The sequence below is a fragment of the Schistocerca cancellata genome, chromosome 8, assembly GCF_023864275.1.
Source record: "Schistocerca cancellata isolate TAMUIC-IGC-003103 chromosome 8, iqSchCanc2.1, whole genome shotgun sequence".
Lineage (NCBI taxonomy): Eukaryota > Metazoa > Arthropoda > Insecta > Orthoptera > Acrididae > Schistocerca > Schistocerca cancellata.
Window position 1 is genome coordinate 83,545,761 of NC_064633.1, and position 24,568 is coordinate 83,570,328.

Sequence of the window (24,568 nt, forward strand, 5' to 3'; positions counted from 1 at the left end):
TCATTTGTTGTAGGCCTAAGTACCAATTTAGCCTACTAAATGAAATGTATAAAAATCTCTGGTAACATGTTGAAACATCGATCTCACATTCCATGATACTTTAGCACAGTGACCTTTACTAAAAATAACACATTTGGGAGACATCTTTACTGTAGTTTATCACTTAAACTATATATATCCATAATACCCAAGTATAAATACGATAACAAACAAATATGACATGCTAGCTTTTCAAACAAATCAACATGGCCACTGCTCAGTTTGCTTCTGTCAGCCAATCTACCAAGACCCATGATGTCATGGTCTACCGTATCTTCCTTCGCCGTTGGCGTTGTCGTTGTTACCGTGAGACACCGTTATACCAAGAGGAAAGGTGCGTCGATCTTAGAGCATGAGATATGATGACCTTAAGCCATTGACAACACACAACGGTCACGGTAGCACCTGATTCCAGAATAGCTGCAGTAGTTAAAATCTACGAACTATCCCCTGTTGACCAGGTCTCCAAAACTTAACTCGTAACGAGATCCCTTCAAAGCAAATTGTCATAACGATCATCTATAAAGTCTTCATACAACGAGAAGAAATGTTACGGTTGATGGAATAATAACAGATACGACCAAACTGTCTTGTCTCTTCTGCTTTATTTAACATAACTTCGTTCACAGTTTCATTTCGCATTCACCACTCATTCACCGAAACCCTTTGATGAACATTTTTGGTTGCTTAACACCAACAGTCAATGATAATGATACAGCTTTTCTCCTTTTTATTAATTGAAGCCCGCTCTCCGTGATATAATAATAAAAAAAAAAAAAAAACGTTCTCAATACCGCGTCCCTCGTGAGATGCGAATAGACTTATCCCGGAATTGACCACCCTGTAGGTGTACTCAATTTAATGACCACACTTCGCTGTCCGCTATTTCGCGTAACTGAATGTCCATTTTTTAGTCTGATTATACACTGTAGCTATTTAAAATTCGCCCCTATATTTTTCACAATGCACAATTAGCACTTCGTTACTTATTTGTTTTTTGTTTTCTAAGAGTAAACGGAAAAAAAGACGCTGTATCATGGGCTTAGTCGACATAAAGCAAAACACCTTAATATGCCCAATTTCACCTCTTCTTATAGGATCGGCTACCTTACTCATTAATTTACTACATATTGTTTCCAATAACACTAAACAGGTATCGCTGTTATATTTTAATTGTATTCAAAAGCATGTTACTACTATTATGACCAAACAAATCGTCACAAATCGCACGGCGTGCATTTTTAATGATAACTTTACGCCATTCAATTAAATCGCGCGGCGTGCGTTTTTAAATATAACTTTCCGCTATTCAATTTCCGTTACAGCTATCTTGACTCGTAATGTTACATGGCCCCCCAGACTGTGATTTCTTGAAGAGGGTTCCAGACAGAACAGACTTTTTTTTGAACAGTCACAGGAGAGGGTATTTGTTTCGGCGAATACACTCACTCTCAGATTCACTCAACAAGTCAGTACATACATTCTACAATATTTAAGTTGAGTTAATGGGCCTAGACAAAATGCCCTTAACTAAATTCCACATTTGTTTATAAGTTGTCTTAGAAACACTTCACACTAATCACTTCATATTCACACCACATTTTTTTTCTTGGATGAAGCCCTCAGTTCTTCAACCGACTGTGCAAGGCAGGGATCACAGCCGGGTTCGACGATTGGCATCCTAGGCCAAAACCCTTATTAGGCCACTTGTTTAACCAGAGAGGATTTGGTCCTTTTCTGTTCCTCTTAATTCCACTTTTAAATCATCCATCCTCGCTATTCGGTGAGAGGATAAATCATATTTCAGCGTCGACATTGTTGCTGATACCAAGAAGGTATCTCATGGAAATCGTCGGTACAGTCTTTAATTTCCTTTGTAAGTTAGTATAAGTACGTATTTATCCACTGGTGCTTTTATTTAGTCCACTGAGTGTAGTCTTGGTATCATTCAGTGTTTCTTGAATCTATATTTTGCTCATTATTGATAATACTTCTTCAGGTCTATGTGAGGGAACAAGCCTTTAATTACATCAGTATCACAATCTGCCAGGAGGTAGCTCCCTTCATGAAGTATTTTCATTATTTTGTATGGACCTGTATATAAATATTGCAATTTCTTATTCAGTCTTTTCCTAGTTGATGCTTTTGGGTGATTTCTCAATAAAATTTCTTCCCCTACATCATATGTGACTACTTTCTTCACATTTTTATCAAAACGGGTTTTTCTCAATTGTGCTTGATGCTTCAGGTTTTCGTAGACCTTCTTCACCATATCTTCTTTCTTGGTAATCTTTTGTTCTATCGCAGGTAATTTCTTCATCCATTCTGGCACAATACTTTCACCAAATACTATTTGGTTAGGTGAATAACCAGTCGATAAGTGTGGTAAGTCATTATACACTTTCTCAAATTCATAAATCCAATCGATCCATTTATAATGTTGTTTGGGTATGTACGTCCGTAAAAATTGGTTCAACTCTCGGAAGATTCTCTCAACCGGATTTCCACAAGGGTAAAATCTTGAGATGTAAATGTGCTGGATTCCTTGTTCTTTCATAGTGTCTCTGCATACTTTGCTTGTATAATAAGCAGCGTTGTCTGTCAAGACCATTATAGGTTTGCCAAGCTCAGTTATATAGTTGTTGATAAATTTGCGTAACATGTGTCAAACGTGGAGATTTTTCAAAGAATATAATTTCACGTATTTTGAAAAGAGATCATAGAAAGCCAATACATATTTGAACCGTCCACATGTCATGGGACATGGCCCACAGACATCACATGACACCAACATTAAAGGTTGTTGTGGGATGATAGGATGTAATTCTATCTTCTGACAATAGTTTATGGGTTTCGCCTTCTGACATATTTTGCACTTCTTAAGAATATTTGTAGCTATACGTCCCAAATTTGGATGATAGCAGTATTGTGCTATTTTGGCTGTACATTTAGCGGCACCAAAATTACCCCAATTCAAGTGAGTGTACCATACTAGTGATTCTAAATATTTATTTGGAACACAAACTTTCCAAACATCTTCTTCATCCTTCTTTCGATACAATATTCCGGATTTTAATTGATACTGTTCTTGAGAGTGACTTAGTGTTTTGCTTTCAACAGCATGCCTAATGGCTTTCCACAACTTATCATCTTCTTGCAGTTGTGGAAGACTTCGACATAGCTGTGAAATCTGCCTCTCACAATATTGCCTTGATAAATTCATGACTTTAAAGTCAATAGTCCGTCCTTCACACTCGTCGTTATTCTTTCTTTTCGGTAGTCTTGAAAGAGCATCGGCTATGATGTTGTCTTTCCCTCTGATGTATTTGAGCGTAATATCATATTCTTGCAGTAGCAAGGCCCACCGGGTTAAACGTGAATGGAACATCCATCCTGTTAAAATAAAAGATAAAGCTTTGTGGTCACAGAATACAATGATCTTCTTTCCATATACAAAATAGCGAAACTTTCTAAGGGACCAGACCACGGCCAGTACTTCCAATTCAGTAGTACAATATGCACGTTCACAGCTAGAGAGTGTTCTGCTGGCAAACCCAATTATTTTGATGGTACTGATATCTTCTGGATTGTCCATCTGGAAAAGAGTGGCACCCAATCCTGTTTCAGAAGCATACGCAGCAGTATAAAAATCTTGATCAAGTCTCGGATGATGTAACAGTGGAGCATTAGTCAAAGCATTGCGGATGTTATCAAAAGCTTGTGTGCATTCGGAATTCCACTCCCACATGACATTTTTTCTTAACAGCCGTAACAAACAGTCTTGGCTTCCTAACTGATTGGGTAAAAATCGTCGAAAAAATGAAACTAAGCCGATAAATGACTTTAATTCTGTCCCATCTTTTTAGGATTTGGTTTTATCGCTTCAGGAGTGATTATATGTCCAAGAAAATTCAATTGGTTATGAGCAAACTTGGATTTGCTCAAATTTACAGTAACTCGGTATTCCAAAAATTTCGCAAAAACTCTTCTTAATAAGTCCAAATGTTCCTCCCAAGTTTCAGAAGCAATTAGCAAATCATCCACATATAACATAACTTCATTCAAAAGGTCTCTGCCCAGTACGGTATCTAATGCCGATATGAAAACACCACCGCTTATTTTCAACCCAAATGGCATGACGGTAAACTGGTAACTTCGGCCCAGAAAAATGAATGCAGTATATTTTCTAGATTCTTTCGATATTCTAGTTTGCCAATATGAACTATGCATATCCAAAGAAGTTAAGAAGCGGGCACCATAAAACTTTTGTACTAACTCTTCTAGGTTCTCCGGTCATGTTTGTACAGGTATAATGATCTTATTGATCTCTCTGGCATCCAACACCAATCTGATGTCACCATTGGGTTTAATTACCGCCACAAGAGGGTTACAATATTCGGAATCTGAGGGCTCGATAATACCCCATTCTGACATTTTATTGATTTCCTTTCTGACTACTTCTTTCTTTTTCCATGGGATAGAATAGGAAGTATGACAAAAGGGTTTATGTGCATACGTCTTTATATGGAATTCAAAGTCTTTTATTATACCCGGACGTTTACTAAAAATCAACTGATATGCTTCCAACAAGTAGTACAGTTCGTCCCTTTGGATAACAGATAAATATTCTGATTCTAACACCTTTTCCTGCAATGACATTTTATCAATCATTTCTTCAGAACATTCAATAAGGCATATATCATACACATTTTCATCATCAATACTGACATATTTTAGCATTAGATTCATACACAACTGATTTGGAATTACTCGGCCCTTTCTCAGGGTGGCTGTCAAAACATTACCATTGGAATTAAATATACATTCACCTTTCTCTAAATTAATGATTGCACCGGTCTCACATAAAAAATCCAAACCCCAGATACATGGCACTGTCATTTTAGGAACAATCAGGAATGTACTTTCTATTTGAGCCCCCCGTATTGTAACGTCGACATGTACCTGTTTCACAACTTTTTGCATTTTTGCGCTGAACGCGCCAGACACAGTACATCCTGTGATAGGAAAAGTGGGTATTTTTACCCCTCGGCTTATCTGTTTTAAACAGTCCAGCGTCATGACACTAATAGTTGCTCCAGTATCAATTAATATTTCAACATCAACATTATTTATACTTGTTGGAATTATTGCCTGTAAAATTTGTCCACATTTATTAGAAACTTCAGGTTTTTCTTCAATTAATTCATTCCTTATATCCTGATCATTATTGTACCTTAATACTCTCAGTTCAAATTGATGCCTGCCTTCCTTCTCCTTTCCAGTCATCCTAGGAAGGCATTTGGTGACTGGTATTAGTTTAATCTATCTCGTTGAGTCATCAGTGGGGGTTCATGAACTTCCACAATCCGTACAGTATGATCCGAGTTATGGTATTCACCCCGTCGCACATTGGAGGCTCCTTCGCCCATTGGTATAACTCCTTGTGCTGGATGAGGACTCGAGGCATTTGTTCCATCCTGCCGATGAACATTATGCTTCGAATTATCTTCCCAAGGTCGAATACAATTGGGATCATCACTTGGGTACCTGTTACTCTTATTAATATCACTGCTATGCACATTTGCGTCACCATATCGAGGTTTACCTCTAGCACAGTAAGTATCTCTTCTATATTTATTATAATAATTATTTTTATTGCAACCATAGGATGAAGATTGTCCACGCTCCTGTGATGCGGGTTTGACCCGGTTTTCGGTATTATTATTATCATACGTTAAATTATTATTATTATTATAATTATTCGTATTACTATGAGTGTGAGTCAACATTTGATTACTACTCATTTGTCTTGCGTCTTCCATAATCATATCTATAGAGTCAATCACCGACAAGAACTGTTCTACATCGTGGTCAGGAACATTTATTAACTTTTCACGTATATTTATGGGCAACCTTCCCTTCAAAATTCTGATCACTTCCTTGTGAGAAATTGGATCACTCCAATAACGTGTCTTATTTATGTACTTTTCAAAATATTGCCTTAAAGTACTCCTTTTACTGTTAAAATACTCAGGTTGGTAAACCTCTTTTCTTAATTTCTCTTGTTTACTCAATGACCAGTACTTAGCCAAAAAAAGTTGTTCAAACTCAGCGCAAGTATGGCAACTTTCAATTACTTCAGCGGCCCATAATGCGGCTTCTCCGGTAATTTTGGATACTATAAATTGAAGTCGATCGTGTTCTGACCAGCTATGTGGAAATATTCTTTTGAAATTATTGATAAAGATTTTTGGATGCAGGTTGTTCTTTCCAGTGGAGAATATTGGGAATTGTCTACTTTTAAAAATGCTGTTCTCCACCTTTAAAGAAGACAAATATCCTCGCTGACCAAAAGAATCATCATCTTTACCAACCGAATCATCAACTTCCCAATGCAAATTTTCACCACAATTGTACTTCGTATTTTCACATGTTCGGTTGTTTTTTGACCTATTCTCTGAACGTTCGTCCTCTGTCAACAAATTTTGTGATGACTTTCTTTCTAACTCCGCCAATTTATGATTGGTTTCCTTTTGCCATTTAGGTAACTCATCAACGATTTTCTCTTTTATTTTTTGAATTTAGCTAGTGAAGAGCTTAATTAATTCATAATTTCTACTTAGGTGCTCATTGATATTTTCATTTGGCTGGGATCCAATAGTAGTCTTAACCTTGTCTACAATTTCATTTCCTTTTATTTCTATCCATTCAGATAGATCTTTGTCAAGTCTTTTAGTTTGATCTACTAAATACTTGTCAATCCCCTTACGAGCATCGGACTCAAACTCGACTATTTGTTTCGAAAGCTCTTCTATCTGTGCACTAGCATTGAAACAGCTGCTTTCACACTTAACCATCCTATTGGACAGGCCATCATAACTCTTCGAAACTACCTCATATTTCTTTTCTACGTCCTGAAGTTTTCCCATTAAATTATTATATTGCCTTTCTAAGGTGTTAGAAAACTCTACATATAGTTCTCCAAATTTCGCATTTACTTGAGTCTCCCAGTCCGCCTTTAATTCTTTCTTAGTATTTTCCAGTTTATAATCAAAGGTGTTCAGTTTGCTTTCCAAAGAATCCATTTTAACTTCTAATGAACCAAATTTGGCCTCAAATTTTTCGTTTAACTTTTGATTGTCCTCTTTTAATTGCTTAGTATCTTTTTCTAGTGAACCAAGTCTTCCATTCATTACACCCATTTGAGTATTTATTGATACCAGCATATCAAACATTTTTTGATTAATATTTCCATTTTGAGGATCAACTTGCTGATCTACTTCCGAAACCTCAAGATCTTTATGTTCTCCCACGCTGCTTACCTTACTTATCATTGTATTTGAATCTCCTAATGGCTCTAAATCAATAACTGTATTATTATCTGTACATGTCTCCTGTCCCAGATTGAGCTCATGGGATGCATCATCCATATCCTCTTCACTTTCCTCTCTCTCTCTACTCATTACTCTACTCAATTGCACATTATCATGTATTCTTTTCGTTCGTTTTGACATGATTATTCACTACCAAGACATACACTTATTTTCACTATGTATTTATATATATTTATCTACCGAAATCACAAGTCTAAACTTCTTTTTTTTTTATAATTATACAGTTATTTTAATCACAGCTGGTAGTATCGCTCACTTTTAGCGATTATTGAAGAATACCTCTTTCATTGGACAGACTCACTGGCTGCTACAATATTTTCCAACTCTAGGGTTCTTGAATCCGGATGACACTCGACTCGATGCAGCAATCCTCCTCGATCGAGCCGCACATTGGGCGCCACTTCTACTGTATCTTCCTTCGCCGTCGGCGTTGTCGTTGTTACCGTGAGACACCATTATACCAAGAGGAAAGGCGCGTCGATCTTAGAGCATGAGATATGATGACCTTAAGCCATTGACAACACACAACGGTCATGGTAGCACCTGATTCCAGAATAGCTGCAGTAGTTAAAATCTACGAACTATCCCCTGTTGACCAGGTCCCCAAAACTTCACTCGTAACGAGATCCCATCAAAGCAAATTGTCATAACGATCGTCTATAAAGTCTTCATACAACGAGAAGAAATGTTACGGTTGATGGAATAATAACAGATATGACCAAACTGTCTTGTTTCTTCTGCTGTATTTAACATAAATTCTTTCACAGTTTCATTTCGCATTCACCACTCATTCACCGAAACCCTTTGATGAATGGTTTTGGTTGCTTAACACCAACAGTCAATGATAATGATACAGCTTTTCTCCTTTTTATAAATTGAAGCCCGCTCTCCGTGATATAATTAAAAAAAAAAAACCGGTCTCAATACCGCGTCCCTCGTGAGATGCGAATAGACTTATCCCGGAATTGACCGCCCTGTAGGTGTACTCAATTTAATGACCACACTTCGCTGTCCGCTATTTCGCATAACTGAATGTCCATTATTTACTCTGATTATACACTGTAGCTATTTAAAATTCGCCCCTATATTTTTCACAATGCACAATTAGCACTTCGTTACTTATTTGTTTTTTGTTTTCTATGAGTAAACGGAAAAAAGGACGCCGTATCATGGGCTTAGTCGACATAAAGCAAAACACCTTAATATGCCCAATTTCACCTCTTCTTATAGGATCGGCTACCTTACTCATTAATTTACTACATATTGTTTCCAATAACACTAAACAGGTATCGCTGTTATATTTTAATTGTATTGAAAAGCATGTTACTACTATTATGACCAAACAAATCGTCACAAATCGCGCGGCGTGCGTTTTTAATGATAACTTTACACCATTCAATTAAATCGCGCGGCGTGCATTTTTAATGATAACTTTCCGCTATTCAATTTCCGTTACAGCTATCTTGACTTGTAATGTTACAATGGGAACATCACAATTTCATTTTATGGGCTTATAATCACTGCATATTACACACACACACAAAACATTCAATGACTCGAGTTTAGATTGGAAAGTATGAAAAACATTAAGCACCCAGCAAAGCAAACAAACATCGCATTAAAGTACTCTCTCCAAAATTAATCTTTTCATAGAATTTGTTGGAATAAAGTGTCAGAAAATATGATGTTGGCAGATAAATATGGTGACCTTAGATCCTATCAGGGATTTAGCTTTCATTTTTGTTTAGTAGTTTATTATGCAGTCAAAGTAAGATACTATGTGTAAACTTCTGGATAGAGTACTATATTGCACTCCCCCCCTCACAGCCCCTGTCCCTACTCTGAAAACTTGGGTGTGGGGAGAGATTGATCTGTAGCCTAGCCCAAACTCTGGGTTAGTTCATATCAGTAAATGTTGTAGCCTTCCCCACTATGGGAACTAGAGTTGCACCTTCCTGCGATCATGGCATTAACTCTATATCTGCTGTTTTATTAGGTTGCTGAAATCAACAAATCAGTTTTTGTTGAAAATTGTAATTAATAGCAAGTGGTACATTGATTTTGTGACTTGAAATGAAATGTTCGTATGGTATTTATTGGCCAGGATATCCCCTATCGGGGTTCGGCTGCCGTATTGCAAGTCTTTTTTAGTTTATGCCACTTCAGCAACTTGCGTGTCAATGATGATGAAAATGATGATGGAGGACACACAGCACCCAGTCCCCTGCTGGGAATCGAATCCAGGGCCCCTTGCATGGTAGGCGCAGTTTAAATTGAAATGTCAAATTTGGATTCATTTCAGTGACACCAGATGGTAACACAACATCTGCTTATACCTTTTTCCTTTTGAATGTAATGCAAGATCAAAACAGTGGTCACTGCAGTGCATGGTATAGCTTTTTGTCTGGTTTTGATGAAGGATTTTCTTTACACCTGAGTTTCACCCAGACGTATTGGCTATACCAATAAAACAGAAGGTACACGGGAACATCATTTCTAGTGAGAGTCTTAGAATAATATCTTTAGTGATAGTTGCCATGTTTGTGCCCTGGAGTGTGGCAGACTGTATAGACCCAGAACAATTTCTTTTATTTTGAGCATTTCACAATCATTGAAACATACAGAAAGAGTGAACTGGTCCTGCTGAAATGTATCTGATGTTGAATCTTTCATAATTCCATAAAATGTAGAAGTTTTTATATGTGGGTTGGAACTTTAATAGTGGAAACTATTTATTTACAGCTCATACAAAATAGATACGTGTTTCAAAGTTTTACTGACCTTCAGAGTAGTCACCAGCATTGTGTATAAACTGTTGCCAGCGATGTGGAAGCCGTAGGATACTCTTAACAGTGCCAGTTATGTTGACAGTTCGAGCAGCGCCTTCTATTGCCCAACGATTTTGTAGCAGTTCTGAAGCAAATGCCGTGAAGTGTTTCCTTCAGTTTAGAAATCAAGTTGAACTTACTTAGCAGCCCCATCCGTGTCAGCCCCAGAAGTGTCATGAGATTTCCAGTGACTGTTTTATGAACTCTGAGTGCCTTTCCTGTTCAATCCAGTAACCATTGTGAACTAATAGTCACTAACAAAGGGGTGCTAGCTTACTCCTGTTGGCCAGCAGATGTAACATGTCTTGGATGACCATAGGTGTTCTGCTTTCATTATGCTGAATAACTATGGCAATCTCTTAGTGAAAAAGTCTCTTCTCATCTATTTTGAAGTAATATTTAGCTTACTTCCAGTTACAGGAACCATCTTTAAAAAAAGGTGTTACTTTCTGTGGTCTTCTGTTGCTCAACTTGAGTATAGACCTAATGCTACCACAACAGAGAACATTGCCACTCTTTTCTTCATAATGTATTTGTGGATAAGAAACAAACTATTCTGACTTACTAGATCTTCCATTCCTCTGTGGAATCTTACAACAGGATGGAACAGAACGTATTTGAAGTATAAGATGTTTAACGTTGTCTGATGCATATTACCCTCAAGGATGTGAAAGTTTGATTCAGCCATAAGCAAAACCTGCTATCAATGAAAACACTTATCACAGATTCATTATATGTGGCTCTGCCCATAGTTTATGTAGCTAGTCAAGTCAATTTTGGGGAGGGGATAGGATAGACACCAAATCTTGTCCTACTCTCCCTCCCATCCCCCCAAGACTTGGAAGTTGGAGAGCAAGTGACCCCCCTTCCCCACCACTCCCTGCTCCAGTTGATACACCTTTACTATACTCTGTTCATCACAAGAATAAACCTGATGTAAACAAACACAAATGCAATGATCGGTCAGAAGTCATATCACACGTACATTGGTGTTGTTACGCTCTTGGAAGTAGGTTCTACTCATGCATTAGATATCTTATTACTAATGTATTTACAGACTTTTGGTTATTCCCTTTTGAGAGAGCAATTGAACTTGAGTAGTCATGATTTCTTCTTCTTACTTTGTTCTTCCCAAATTCTCTTCATATGTTCACTGCGTTCTCTCTTGCATTCTTCCGACCATCTTTTTCCCGTTCTGTTCTCCTTATGTTCTTGTTTTAGTGTGAGTTTCTTTATAATGTTTCTAAACTGTTCTCTGTTGTTTATGTTGTCATGTATGATCCCCAGTTCTTTAATGTCTTCTTCTTCAGTGATCCACTTTGTCTTTTTTTTGCTCTTGTTTACTATCTCAAAGATTTGTATTGTGAGCCCGCCTTTATTCATCCTGATGACATGACCATAAAATTTCATCATTCTCTTTCTAATGGTGTCTGCTATTGTTTCTTTGATTTTGTAAATCTCTCTAGTTGGCCTCTTCATCCAAATTCCATCCCGAAACACTGGTCCATATATTTTCCTCGGAGTTTTTCTTTCCTGCTTTTCAATCTCTCTGATCTTTATATGACCATGAATCACTGTAGTTTCTGCAGCATGAAGTGCTTCTGGTAGGACTACTGTGTTGTAATGCCTTAGTTTCACATTGACAGAAATAGATTTCTTATTATAGTGATACCAAGTGAGCTTATAAGCTTTTTGTAATCTGGAGATTCTATCTTTATTGGCTATTGAGTTCAGTCCTGATGGTTGGATTATCTCTCCCAGATATCTGAAGTGGGCAACTTGTGCCACTTTCCTGTATTGAGTAGTAATGGGGAGATTATCTACAGGTTTGTTTTCCATATACTGTGTTTTCTCATAGGAGATTTGTAGCCCAGTTTTCTGTGAGATTTCATATAGTTTTTCCAATTCACATTTGGCTTCCTCTCTATTGTTCATTAGAATGGCAAGATCGTCTGCGAAAGCCAGACACTTCACCCTAATTCTCTGCTCTTCTTTAATCCCAAGCTGAATTACTTTTATTTCCTTTTCTCATGTCCTCATAATATTTTCAGAACCATGTTAAACAGAAGGGGGGACATCCCATCTCCTTGGCAAACACCAGTATGGATATGAAATGCTTCTGATGTTTCTCCCATGAATTTAACTTTGGAGGCTGTATCTGTTAATGCCTGTTGAATAACTGACCTTGTTTTCCTGTCAAGCCGGCCGGAATGGCCGAGCGGTTCTAGGCACTTCAGTCTGGAACCGTGTGACCGCCACGGTCGCAAGTTTGACCTCAGATGTTAAGTCCCATAGTGCTCAGTGACATTTGAACCATCAATTCCCCCCCCCCCCCCTGTCAATCCAGAACTCCTCTAACGGATGAAATAATATTTGTCTATCTATTGAATCGTAAACCTTTTTAAAATAGACAAAAGTTGCCACATTACATCTTCTCATGCACCACAGTACATCTTCTCATTTGCGAAATTGTTTTTAAGTTCCATATCTGTTCGATGCAAGATCGACCTTTGCAAAACCCTGCCTGATACTCCCCTTTTAACTGGTCCGCTTATTCTTCTAGTCTCTTTAACAGGGCCTTTGAAAGAATTTTGTATATTAAAGGGAGCAGTGAAATTCCCCCGTAATTATTTGGATCAGTTTTTGCACCTTTTTTGTGGAGAGGGTGAATTAATGCACATTTCGACTCTGCAGGTATTTGTTCAGTTTCCCAAATATTTGATATAATTCTGTGGGTTGCTTGTGTGAGATTACTGTCATTTAATTTCCATACTTCTGCTATGATTCCGTCTTCCCCTGGAGATTTGTTGTTCTTCAAATAATTGATTGTTTCCTTTACCTCTTTTAAGTGATGGTGGATTTGAATCGGGATTGGATGTGGGTTTTCCAAAATCTAGTTGTTCTTTCCGAGACTCGCATTTAAAAAGTGAATGAAAATATTTAGCTAAAATTTGACAGTTCTTTTTAGGGTTGGTTTCCAGTGATCCATCAGGCCAGCAAGAGCACAGATTAGGTGGTTGATACCTTGTTAGGTTTTCTTTGAAAATTTTGTAAAAATTTCTGATGTTGTTCTCGATAAATTCTTCTTCAATTTCTATAAGCCAGCTTATATCATATCTACATTTTTGTCTTCATATTGCCTTGGATGAACTCTTCTGTATTCACAAAACTTCCTGCCATTTTTCTGTAGTTTTGTTGCTACTGAAAGTTTTCCAAGCTTGTATTCTTTCTTCTATTGCTTGATCACATGCACTGTTGCACCATCTGTGTTTTCTCTTTCTTGGGGGTTTGTCAAATTTCATAGTGTTTTTCAATACTTCTGCAAGTTCCTTCCAGTTTGTTGCATTTGATTGCCCAATTTCCTGGAGAATTTCCCTCTTGTTAAGTTTAAGGTATTCTGGATCAATTCTAACTGTTTTGCTCGTTGGTGGTTTCTTTCTGTTAGGTTAAATTCTAATCTTTATTTGCAGCAGATGGTTTCTTGTTCATACATTGAGTATTTCTTTGGTGTTCTTATTAGACATGGCAACATGGTCTATCTGAAATTCACCCAAAGTTGAATTTGGTGATTTCCATGTTGTAAGTTTGTTTACAGGTTTAAGGAATTGTGTAGACATGATTTTAAGATCAAAATTTTTACAGAAGTTTATCAGTCTCTCACCATTTTTATTTGTTCTCTTGTGAGCTGTATGAATTCCCATTGTTTTCCTGAATTTTTTCTCTTTGCCAAGTTGTTCATTGAAATCTCCTAAAATAATTTTCATGTGATGAGAGGTTTCCTCCAGTAGTTCCTGTGGTGTCACCGCCAGACACCACACTTGCTAGGTGGTAGCCTTTAAATCGGCCGCGGTCTGCTAGTATATGTCGGACCCGCATGTCGCCACTGTCAGTGATTGCAGACCGAGCGCCGCCACACGGCAGGTCTAGAGAGAGACGTCCTAGCACTCACCCAGTTGTACAGCCGACTTAGCTAGAGACAGTTCACTGACGGATTACGCTCTCATTTGCCGAGACGATAGTTAGCATAGCCTTCAGCTACGCCATTTGCTACGACCTAGCAAGGCGCCTTTATCCTTTACTATGTATTTATCTTGATGCCTGTACCGTCAGACCGATGTTCTCCAATTATGGATTAAAGTTAAGTATTCAAGCAACTACGTACTTTATTTACTAGACTCAACTCATTTAACTGTTCCAGACCTCACGCCAGTCTGCGGCCTCCTTTAGCAACACGGTGTTGGCTCTTCTACCAACACATCAGTTCCCAGAAGTCATCTATTGCCTGTGGATCTTTTCTATTGTAATCATTTGTGGGGGCATGTGCATTTATCAGTATGTATGCCTTGTTTCCAGATTTTACTGAGACTGTCGAGATTCTTTCTGATGTTGAATGGAAGTTTATTATTGAGTCTATAATTGATTTGTGCACAACAAAAGCTGTGCCAAATTGTTTGGGTGCCTTGTTCAGCTGGACTGCAGGTTTTCCTTTATAGATTCTGAAGTTTCCTGAATCAAAATGATTTCTTTCAGTAAATCGTGTTTCTTGAGTCGCAAGGATTTTTATGTGGAGTTTTTCCATAGTATTTGTGAGTTGTTTGAGTTAACCTACTTTGTAAAGTGTGTTTGTGTTGAGAGTTCCTATGTAGTTTTTCTCTTTTGGTCTTAGAGATTTTGAGAAGCTCGGACTCCTCTGCACATGACGTTCCTGGTCCCCCAGAATCTGATGACCAAGAAGATTCAGTCTAGAGACTGGTGCCTGGGGTAGTGGATTTCTTTCCTTTTGTTCCATCATGCTTATTCAAATTGAAAATTGTTTTGTGGTGATATTCTGTGAAGGTCACATGTTTATGACTTGATTGTTGAGATCAAGAAGAGCATCGAGCAGCTACACCAACTGGGTGAACACATGCTGACCACTACCCCGTGGATTCCAGAGCAGATTTGGGGTGCTTCTTCTGCCAGTTTTTTGATGAAGTGTTACTCCTCCCCTTCCTCCTATATATGTATATATATAGAGGGACACATTCCACGTGGGAAAAATATATCTAAAAACAAAGGTGATGTGACTTACCAAAAGAAAGCGCTGGCAGGTCGATAGACACACAAACAAACACAAACATACACACAAAATTCTAGCTTTCGCAACCAATGGCTGCTTCGTCAGGAAAGAGGGAAGGAGAGGGAAAGATGAAAGGATGTGGGTTTTAAGGGAGAGGGTAAGGAGTCATTCCAATCCCGGGAGTGGAAAGACTTACCTTAGGGGGAAAAATGGACAGGTATACAATCGCGCACACACACACATATCCATCCACACATATACAGACACAAGCAGACATATTCAAAGGCAAAGAGTTTGGGCAGAGATGTCAGTTGAGGTGGAAGTGCAGAGGCAAAGATGTTGTTGAATGACAGGTGAGGTATGTGTGGCGGCAACTTGAAATTAGCGGAGATTGAGGCCTGGTGGATAACTGGAAGAGAGGATATATTGAAGGGCAAGTTCCCATCTCCGGAGTTCAGATAGGTTGGTGTTAGTGGGAAGTATCCAGATAACCCAGACAGTGTAACACTGTGCCAAGATGTGCTGGCCGTGCACCAAGGCATGTTTAGCCACAGGGTGATCATCATTACCAACAAACACTGTCTGCCTGTGTCCATTCATGCGAATGGACAGTTTGTTGCTGGTCATTCCCACATAGAATGCGTCACAGTGTAGGCAGGTAAGTTCGTAAATCACGTGGGTGCTTTCACACGTGGCTCTGCCTTTGATCGTGTACACCTTCCGGGTTACAGGACTGGAGCAGGTAGTGGTGGGAGGGTGCATGGGACAGGTTTTACACTGGGGGCGGTTACAAGGGTAGGAGCCAGAGGGTAGGGAAGGTGGTTTGGGGATTTCATAGGGATGAACTAAGAGGTTACGAAGGTTAGGTGGACAGCAGAAAGACACTCTTGGTGGAGTGGGGAGGATTTCATGAAGGATGGATCTCATTTCAGGGCAGGATTTGAGGAAGTCGTATCCCTGCTGGAGAGCCACATTCAGAGTCTGATCCAATCCCGGAAAGTATCCTGTCACAAGTGGGGCACTTTTGTGGTTCTTCTGTGGGAGGTTCTGGGTTTGAGGGGGTGAGGAAGTGGCTCTGGTTATTTGCTTCTGTACCAGGTCGGGAGGGTAGTTGCGGGATGCGAAAGCTGTTTTCAGGTTGTTGGTGTAATGGTTCAGGGATTCCGGACTGGAGCAGATTCGTTTGCCTCAAAGACCTAGGCTGTAGGGAAGGGACCGTTTGATGTGGAATGGGTGGCAGCTGTCATAATGGAGGTACTGTTGCTTGTTGGTGGATTTGATGTGGACGGCCGTGTGAAGCTGGCCATTGGACAGGTGGAGGTCAATGTCAAGGAAAGTGGCATGGGATTTGGAGTAGGTCCAGGTGAATCTGATGGAACCAAAGGAGTTGAGGTTGGAGAGGAAATTCTTGAGTTCTTCTTCACTGTGAGTCCAGATCATGAAGATGTTATCAATCAATCTGTACCAAACTTTGGGTTGGCAGGCCTGGGTAACCAAGAAGGCTTCCTCTAAGCGACCCATGAATAGGTTGGCATACGAGGGGGCCATCCTGGTACCCATGGCTGTGCCACTTAATTGTTGGTATGTCTGGCCTTCAAAAGTGAAGAAGTTGTGGGTCAGGATGAAGCAGGCTAAGGTAATGAGGAAAGAGGTTTTAGGTAGGGTGGCAGGTGATCGGCGTGAAAGGAAGTGCTCCATCGCAGCGAGGCCCTGGATGTGCGGAATATTTGTGTATAAGGAAGTGGCATCAATGGTTACAAGGATGGTTTCCAGGGGTAACAGGTTGGGTAAGGATTCCAGGCATTTGAGAAAGTGGTTGGTGTCTTTGATGAAGGTTGGGAGACTGCATGTAATGGGTTGAAGGTGTTGATCTACGTAGGCAGAGATACGTTCTGTGGGGGCTTGGTAACCGGCTACAATGGGGCGGCCGGGATGATTGGGTTTGTGAATTTTAGGAAGAAGGTAGAAGGTAGCGGTGCGGGGTGTCGGTGGGGTCAGGAGTTTGATGGAATCAGGTTTTGTAGGGGGCCTAAGGTTCTGGGAACAAATTATCAGTCAGAGGTATTGTAGACATCTACACAGTATGTGAATTTCAGAATTTGTCCATTATATTTGAAGGATATAGACACTTTAAACGTATACTTGTTATGAGTTAAATATTTATGCAATGCCAGACAAAACTTTAGAATGATCTTTTATCAAGTAAGTTGTTTTGATAATCATGGAAAAATCATTCCTTTACAACCATCTGTTTCACCTGGTCCTCCTCTCTGATGGCTCTATACACACCTCTGTCCACTTTAAACCCACCAACCACCAACAGTGCCTGCAGTTTGACAGCTGCCATTCCTTCCAAAACAAAAAATCCCTCCCATACAGCATGGCCACCCTGGTATCATGTATCTGCAGTGACAAGTACTCCTTTGCCAAGTATGCTGAAGGTCTACCAAGGCTGTCACAGACAGGCACTATACTTCAGACCTAGTCTGGAAACAGATCTCCTATACCATTTCCCCACACTCCCCCAGCTATCCCATCACCCCCGAGACCAGTTACAAAGGAGAGCCCCCTTCATCATCCACTACCAACTCAGACCAGAAAATCTGAACCACATCTTTTGTCAGGGCTTTGTTTACGTATCGTCATGCCCTGAAATGAGAGATGTCCTACCCAAGAACCTTCCCACCCCTCCTAAAGTGGTGTTCCATCACCCAAACAACCTCCACCATGCCCCAGTCCATCCCTATGCCACTCCCAATCCCAACCCTTTGTCATAAGGATCATATCCCTGTGAAAGACCCAGGTGCAAGATCTGCCCATTCCACACACCCAGCACTTCCTGATCCAGTCTTGTCACAGGTTTATCCTACTCCATTAGAGGCTGGGCCACCTGTGAAAGCAGCCATGTCATTTACCAGCTCCACTGTAATCATTGCACAGCTTTTTACATTGGTATGACTACCAACCTGATGTCCACCTTGATGAACAGCCACCAGCAAACTGTGATCAAGAGCAAAGTAAACCACCTTACGGCACAACATGCAACTGAACATAACACACATCATTTCAATGGCTGCTTCACAATGTGGGCTATGTTTGTGTCCCCTCACCACCTCCTCCATTTTCATGTTCCTACACCCTCATTGTGTCCTGCTCTCTGCCAGTGCATCCACTCATCTTTCCCCTTCCATGGTCCTCTCCTTTTCCACTCTCCATCCCCTGTCCATCTCCATCTCCCTGCCTCCCAATGCTGTACCTAGCAGACTTGTCATGCCTCCACATTTTCCCTGCATGCTCCAGTAGACAGTTCTCTTCTCTCCCTCTGCTGCTGCCCCACCTTCAGTTTTCTACTTTGATCCAACACTGCAGTTGATTTCTGGAGGTGATGAAGATGGTCATCATGTGCGCATGAATTGAGCTTGCTGGAGATGGCAGCTGTATGTGCATGAGATGCACTTGCTTTTGTGTGAGTGTGTGTGTGTGTGTGTGTGTGTGTGTGTGTGTGTGTGTGTGTGAGTGAGTGAGTGAGTGCACACGCACGTGCCTGCACACATTTTTTTTTTTTTTTTTCCTGAAGAAGGCTTTGGCCAAAAGCTAAATGTGTAACAGACTTTTTGTTTTGCCTGTCAGCAACTCAACGTGTCATATTTATGGTGAGTAGCAATTCATGAAACGACTTTCAGTCTATTTTTCTGCTTCTCCACTCTCAAATTACTTACGAGCATAATGAATATGTAAATCTTTCATTACAGTACTTGATTTCTCTTATTTTATTGTGATGGTAATTTCACCATTTGTAAGGGGGTGTCAACAAATAAAGGTGGTTATTATTAAACTTTCAGTACTTGAGCCAGCATAGATGAAAAACTATATACCATATCGGTATCTAACTTTATAGGAATGATGTTCAGACTTGGTGCTGCAGGGTTTGCATTGTTAGTAGTTACTGGACTGGCACAGTGATGTAAGATTGAAACATAGGCATCAGTGTACACTACAGATGCAGACAGTCAACATGGATCTGGACAAGGTGAGAAAGGCTTTGGTCATAAAATTGTCCTGCTATTCTTTGCAAGTATTGATGCATTAGTGGAATATTGAGAGGTCCTGTTTCCTCACCAGTGTTGTCTCAGTTTGAATTAACTGGACATTTGTGAATTTCTCCTGGGAGAGGCTGATGGACAATTGTACCACAAATTGTTGGAGAAGTTACTGTTGCCATGGCTAACAATGCTGTATGAAATGTGTGATTTTAAAGCACTGCAAGAGCTGTGTCACTACAGCTGAACATTCCACGGACCAACGTTTGAAAAGTGTTGCGAACAACTGTGCAATGGTATCTGTAGTGTGGTCCCAGGCTGTTGTGCATGCAGATAATGTGACATTGAGTATTGTTTATAATATGGAACATAAACATGGTACACAATTAACAAGTGTTACCCTCTCCTGTGAAAAGTAAAATGTGTTTCTTTCAATGGTTTACTTATTTCTCTTACATGTGCCCTTACAAATGTTTTCACAAAGCTTCACTGCTCTATTAGTTTTCATGGGGGTCCTCTCGTCTTCACACATTGACGGTAAAACCTTCTGAGGCTGTTAGGCTGCAGCATATTACTTTTCAAAAGTTGATAAACTCAGTGTTTTGTCCATTCTGCTGCGATCTACTTCAGGATTCTTCTGGTGTTCCCGGCTGGCTTAACGCTGTTACATTGCTTTGAAAATGATATTTTATGCACTTTTTTCCCAGAAGTCAAACTACGTTTTTCATGCTGCTATTAGTGGGCACTCATCATTGGGTAAATATTGACAGCAGATAATGAGACAAGAGGCACATTATCAAAATATTATTGCTGTTGTGCCGCTGAGGTGTCTTCCTGATGGTAGCCAACATTTACCAAATAATTTGACTGGGTATTTCTTCTCTGATGGTGGATAGCCGTGACAGCTACAGGCTTCTGGCTTCTTGTGAGGAGGTTCCAAGGAGAATGAGCATTGCTAGACCACATTTGTCAACATCATATGGCTTCTGGCATGATGGTTTGGGATGTGATTAGGTGCACAACAGAATCATTTCTGGTTCACATAACTGATAATTTGGACAGTGGCCATTGCATGTCCATGTTAAGGCTTGCGGCTGGGGCCCATCTTCAGCATCTGTATAACATTATGTTTAAGCAAGGTAAAGCAAGGCCCATGTTTCCCTGACTTACTGTGATACAAAGGGAATTCAACTGTTGTCGTGGCTGGTGTGTTCTCCAGATCTCTCACCTAGTGAAAACTTCAGGTAATAAGTTCCCAGAAGACTAGCATGCCACCACTTGCAAGCTGCTACAATTGATGAATTTTGGCACAGAGCTTAAGCAGCATGGAATAACGTACATATCTCTCTCATCCAAACTCAACTTGGGTTGATAACCAGAAGGTTTAGAGCTGTTGTTGCTGCCTGAGATGGCACCATGTGTACACCCAAACCAACTAAAAGTTTAACAATTTATTCTTCATAATGTACTGTGTATTATAGTAAACTTCCTTTATTTGCTACCCTTCTTGGTGTCACAATTTTAAAGGCCAGCAGAGAATATACACTGGTTGACATAAAAAGTAAAGTACCCAGAATACATTGTTGGATATCAGTGTTACTTTGTACAATACTCACCATGGATGGGTATGTAAATGGTGAGAATTGCAATTGCTCTGTGACTGGTAGCACAGCCACCAGAGTGCATTAGTTGTTTTTGTGTTGTTATCAATCCTGATAGGATACATAAGGGGTGTGAACAGCATCAGATGTTGAGTTGAGTGATCACTATGAAGGACATGTAGATGTCATGTGTTCGTGTGAGACAGCATTATCAGCACCTTACAGAGTGAGAAAGGGGCCTCATTGGACGTCTCCATTTGTACAGTTGGCTGAATCATGAAATATCCAGATTTGTTGAGAATTTAGGTGTGACAGAAGGCCCATATTTCACTGCCTAGGAGTGTTTGAGCAGGCATACTCATTGTCAAGCTTCCAGCCAATTACATCAGGGCACCAAAAAGGAGAATTGCCATATTGTGCACCAAGCACATCCTAACTCATTGACATCTGTGTTAGCCATCTGGGAACAAATAATTGCCTCCCTGCAACATTCTGTGTCATCCCACACCATTGGTCGGAGACTAGTAGCATGCAGACCAGGGAATCACTGTCCTATGTGTTGGCTGCCAGTAATGCCAGGACACAAACACCTGTTTGAATTGGTGCCATAACTGGGAAGCACGGACTGCCGATGAATGGCATTACATTGTCTTCAGTGATACGTCACAATTTTCTACTGACCCAGATGACCATCATTGCTGAGTATAGTGGTGACCTGGGGAGAGGTTCCATTGTTGTGGGAGGGCACAATGGTGGTACTCCTGGTGTCTTGGTGAGCACATACATTGGGATATGACTTCAGGTCATAGCTGGGAATTCTGATGCCACAATGGCATGTCAAAGACATCCCTGTGTGTTACCTCTTGTGTGACAGTACTGTGGCACTATTTTCAACAGGACAATGTTTGTCCACACTTGGTCTATATGAACTGTCTGCATAGGGTTAAGGTACTCTCATGGCCAGCAAGATCCCAGATCTTTCCCCAATGAACACGTGTGGAATCAGCCTGGGGGTCAACTCCATTCCAGTCCAGTATATCAAGGACCATTTACAACAGCTGTGTACCAGCTTGCCTCAGGAGAGGATACAGTGGCTTAATGACACCCCTCTCAACTGAAACAGTGTGTGCATCCAGGCCACATGTTGTGTAATACATCATACTCATAAGTGAACTAATACTGTCACATTCTTTGCAAATTTGACTTGATTTTGTAATCACTGTTATAACATGAAGTTTTATTTTGTTTCCTCTTCCCTTATTGGTGCTACACTTTTTAGTCAGGCAGTGTTTTTATAAAATCATGCACTTAACTTATGGGAACAATTTATTAACAGAGGAGATGGAGTTTGATGCAATCACACTAGACTCGTTACGAGCTGAGAAAGTCTACCAGAAGTCTGCACGACGGCAGCAGAAGGAGCTGGAGGCATTGCATAGGCGGCAGCACCGGGACAGCCTCGCTGCCCAGAGTGAACAGTGTGCTGCCATTGAGGAGCTCACAAAGGGCCGCAGGTGAGTTGCATACCAGTCTACATATACATACAAACTCTGCAGACCACCATGAAATGCATCGCACAGAGTACATCTCATTTTGACGGGTGTTAGAGATTCTTCCTGTTCCATTCACATATGAAATGTGCAAAGTATGACTACTTAAATTCCTCTTCGTATACTACAGTTAATCTAATTTTGCCTTGCGGTCCCTAGCAAAATGTATGAGGCTATAATACATTCCTAGATTCCTCACATAATAATTTGTAAGTTGGCTTTTACAAGGTAACTGCCATCTATCTTAAAGGGTTTGCCAGATCAGTTTTTTCAGCATAGATTATTTTGAAATTTCCCTTCCAATCCCAGTGTGTACAAGATTCATTGTCACAGCTTTTTTCACCATACCTGCGGCAATGCTACTCATTGCTGTTCTGTCCCTGTCTTGTTGTTTGTGTATTGTAAAAGAAAAATAAACATCCCCTTTCACTAAAAAGTGATCTAATCTACAGGATGCTCCTCTTTGCACTCTAACATACTTCAAACCATCTGATACAGGTGTTTTTCTTTGTCAATATATAGTCAGTTACTGACTGCAAGTTTACTGTGGGCTGAGTCCAAGTATGTATGTGTAAGATTAAAGCAGTGTACCAGGCCAAGTTGAACTTCGATCCTTTGCATTTTGTGGGCAAGTGCTCTAGCAACTGATCTACCCAAGTGTGACTCGTGGCCCATTCTCACAGATTTACTTTTGGCAGCTTCCAAACTTCATTTGTCTTTCTTCCAGTTGTGCCAGTTTTGCAAGCTATACAGGAGAAATTCTGTGAATTTGGAAGTAAATCTGTGAGGGTGGGTCATGAATCATGCTTGGCTGGCTTGGCTTTGCAAAATGCAAAGGGCCCAGGTTTGAGCCCCAGTCTTGGACAAAGTTTTAATTTGACAGGAAGTTTCAAATCTTTGCACACTCTACTGCAAAATGAAAATTCATTTTGGATATTTACTATTTTATGTGCAGAGAAAACCATTATAAGATTTTAAAGTCAAACTGGTGACTCACATCTATTAATCAGACTACATTATCATTTACTGTGTCCTTCACAAAAGGTCCAGCTGTTTCGTTTGCCCTCTTTCTACCAATACAACCACCAAAATTGTCCATGAGTATGACATCATTATAAAACAAGGGTGCCTGTCTATCAAAAAACTCTTCTTTTTCTGCATATGCTGTTGCATCTGTTGGTGCGTACATACCAGTTATATAAACATTTTACACTCCTATAAATCTTTCCAACTTGCAGGGGCATTTCATGAGCAACCTCACAACTATAAGCATTCTTTATGAACTTAGTGTACACAGCTGTGGACACTACAGCATTTGCTTTTTATCCTTACTGACTCCATTAAAAATGTATGTAACCCCCTTCTTTCAATTACCTCTTCTCTTTTTGCATTCCACTAAAAACCTTAATACCTATCTTATATTTTCTTTCTTCTATGCATTTGAAGACTTCATGATGCCTCATATGTTCCATAAACCTTGTAATAATTTTCCACGTCCACACATACATTGATACTCTGCTGACTGCAGCGAAATGCATGGAAGTGAACTTAGCATGGTGCCTTGTGTTAGGGGTCATTACCATTCTACTCATGTGTGCAGTGCAGGAATAATGATCACTTAAAAACTTCTTTGAGCACTGTAATTGGTCTAATCCTGTCTCCACAGTCCATGCAGAAGTGATATGCAGGGGGTAAGCCTGTTCCTAGGTTTCTCATTTGAAGCTGCTCTTTGAAACTTTGTAGGAAGCATCCGCAGTATAAGTATCTACCACATCAATTCTGCAGCATTTCTGTGACAGTATCCTAAATCTGTTACCATTGATCCTTCCATTATTTGTATATCTTCATTACCCCTGTTAGTCTTATTTGGTACTTCTCCAGCACTGTAGGTTGGCTTGCATGAGTGTTTAGTAAGCCATCTCCTTTATAAACGATTACATTTCCTTAGAGCCCACCAATGAGCTCAAGTCTACGACCTGATGTAACTGTGTCTGAGCCTATGTGATCATATCTTTTAATAGCTGTTTCACCTACAGTACGGCTCAAAAGTATTTTGA

At 39.9% G+C, this 24,568-nt stretch overlaps 1 protein-coding gene across 1 annotated transcript in view; it reads left to right on the forward strand.

Annotated features, from left to right (window-relative positions):
• Positions 1-24,568, forward strand: part of LOC126094937 (1-phosphatidylinositol 4,5-bisphosphate phosphodiesterase-like) — a 524,263-nt gene that overhangs the window by 425,388 nt on the left and 74,307 nt on the right. Inside the window, exon 19 of the mRNA XM_049909585.1 lies at positions 22,298-22,475. Within this exon, the coding sequence (XP_049765542.1) occupies positions 22,298-22,475 (178 nt within the window). The remainder of the gene's footprint in view (positions 1-22,297; positions 22,476-24,568) is intronic.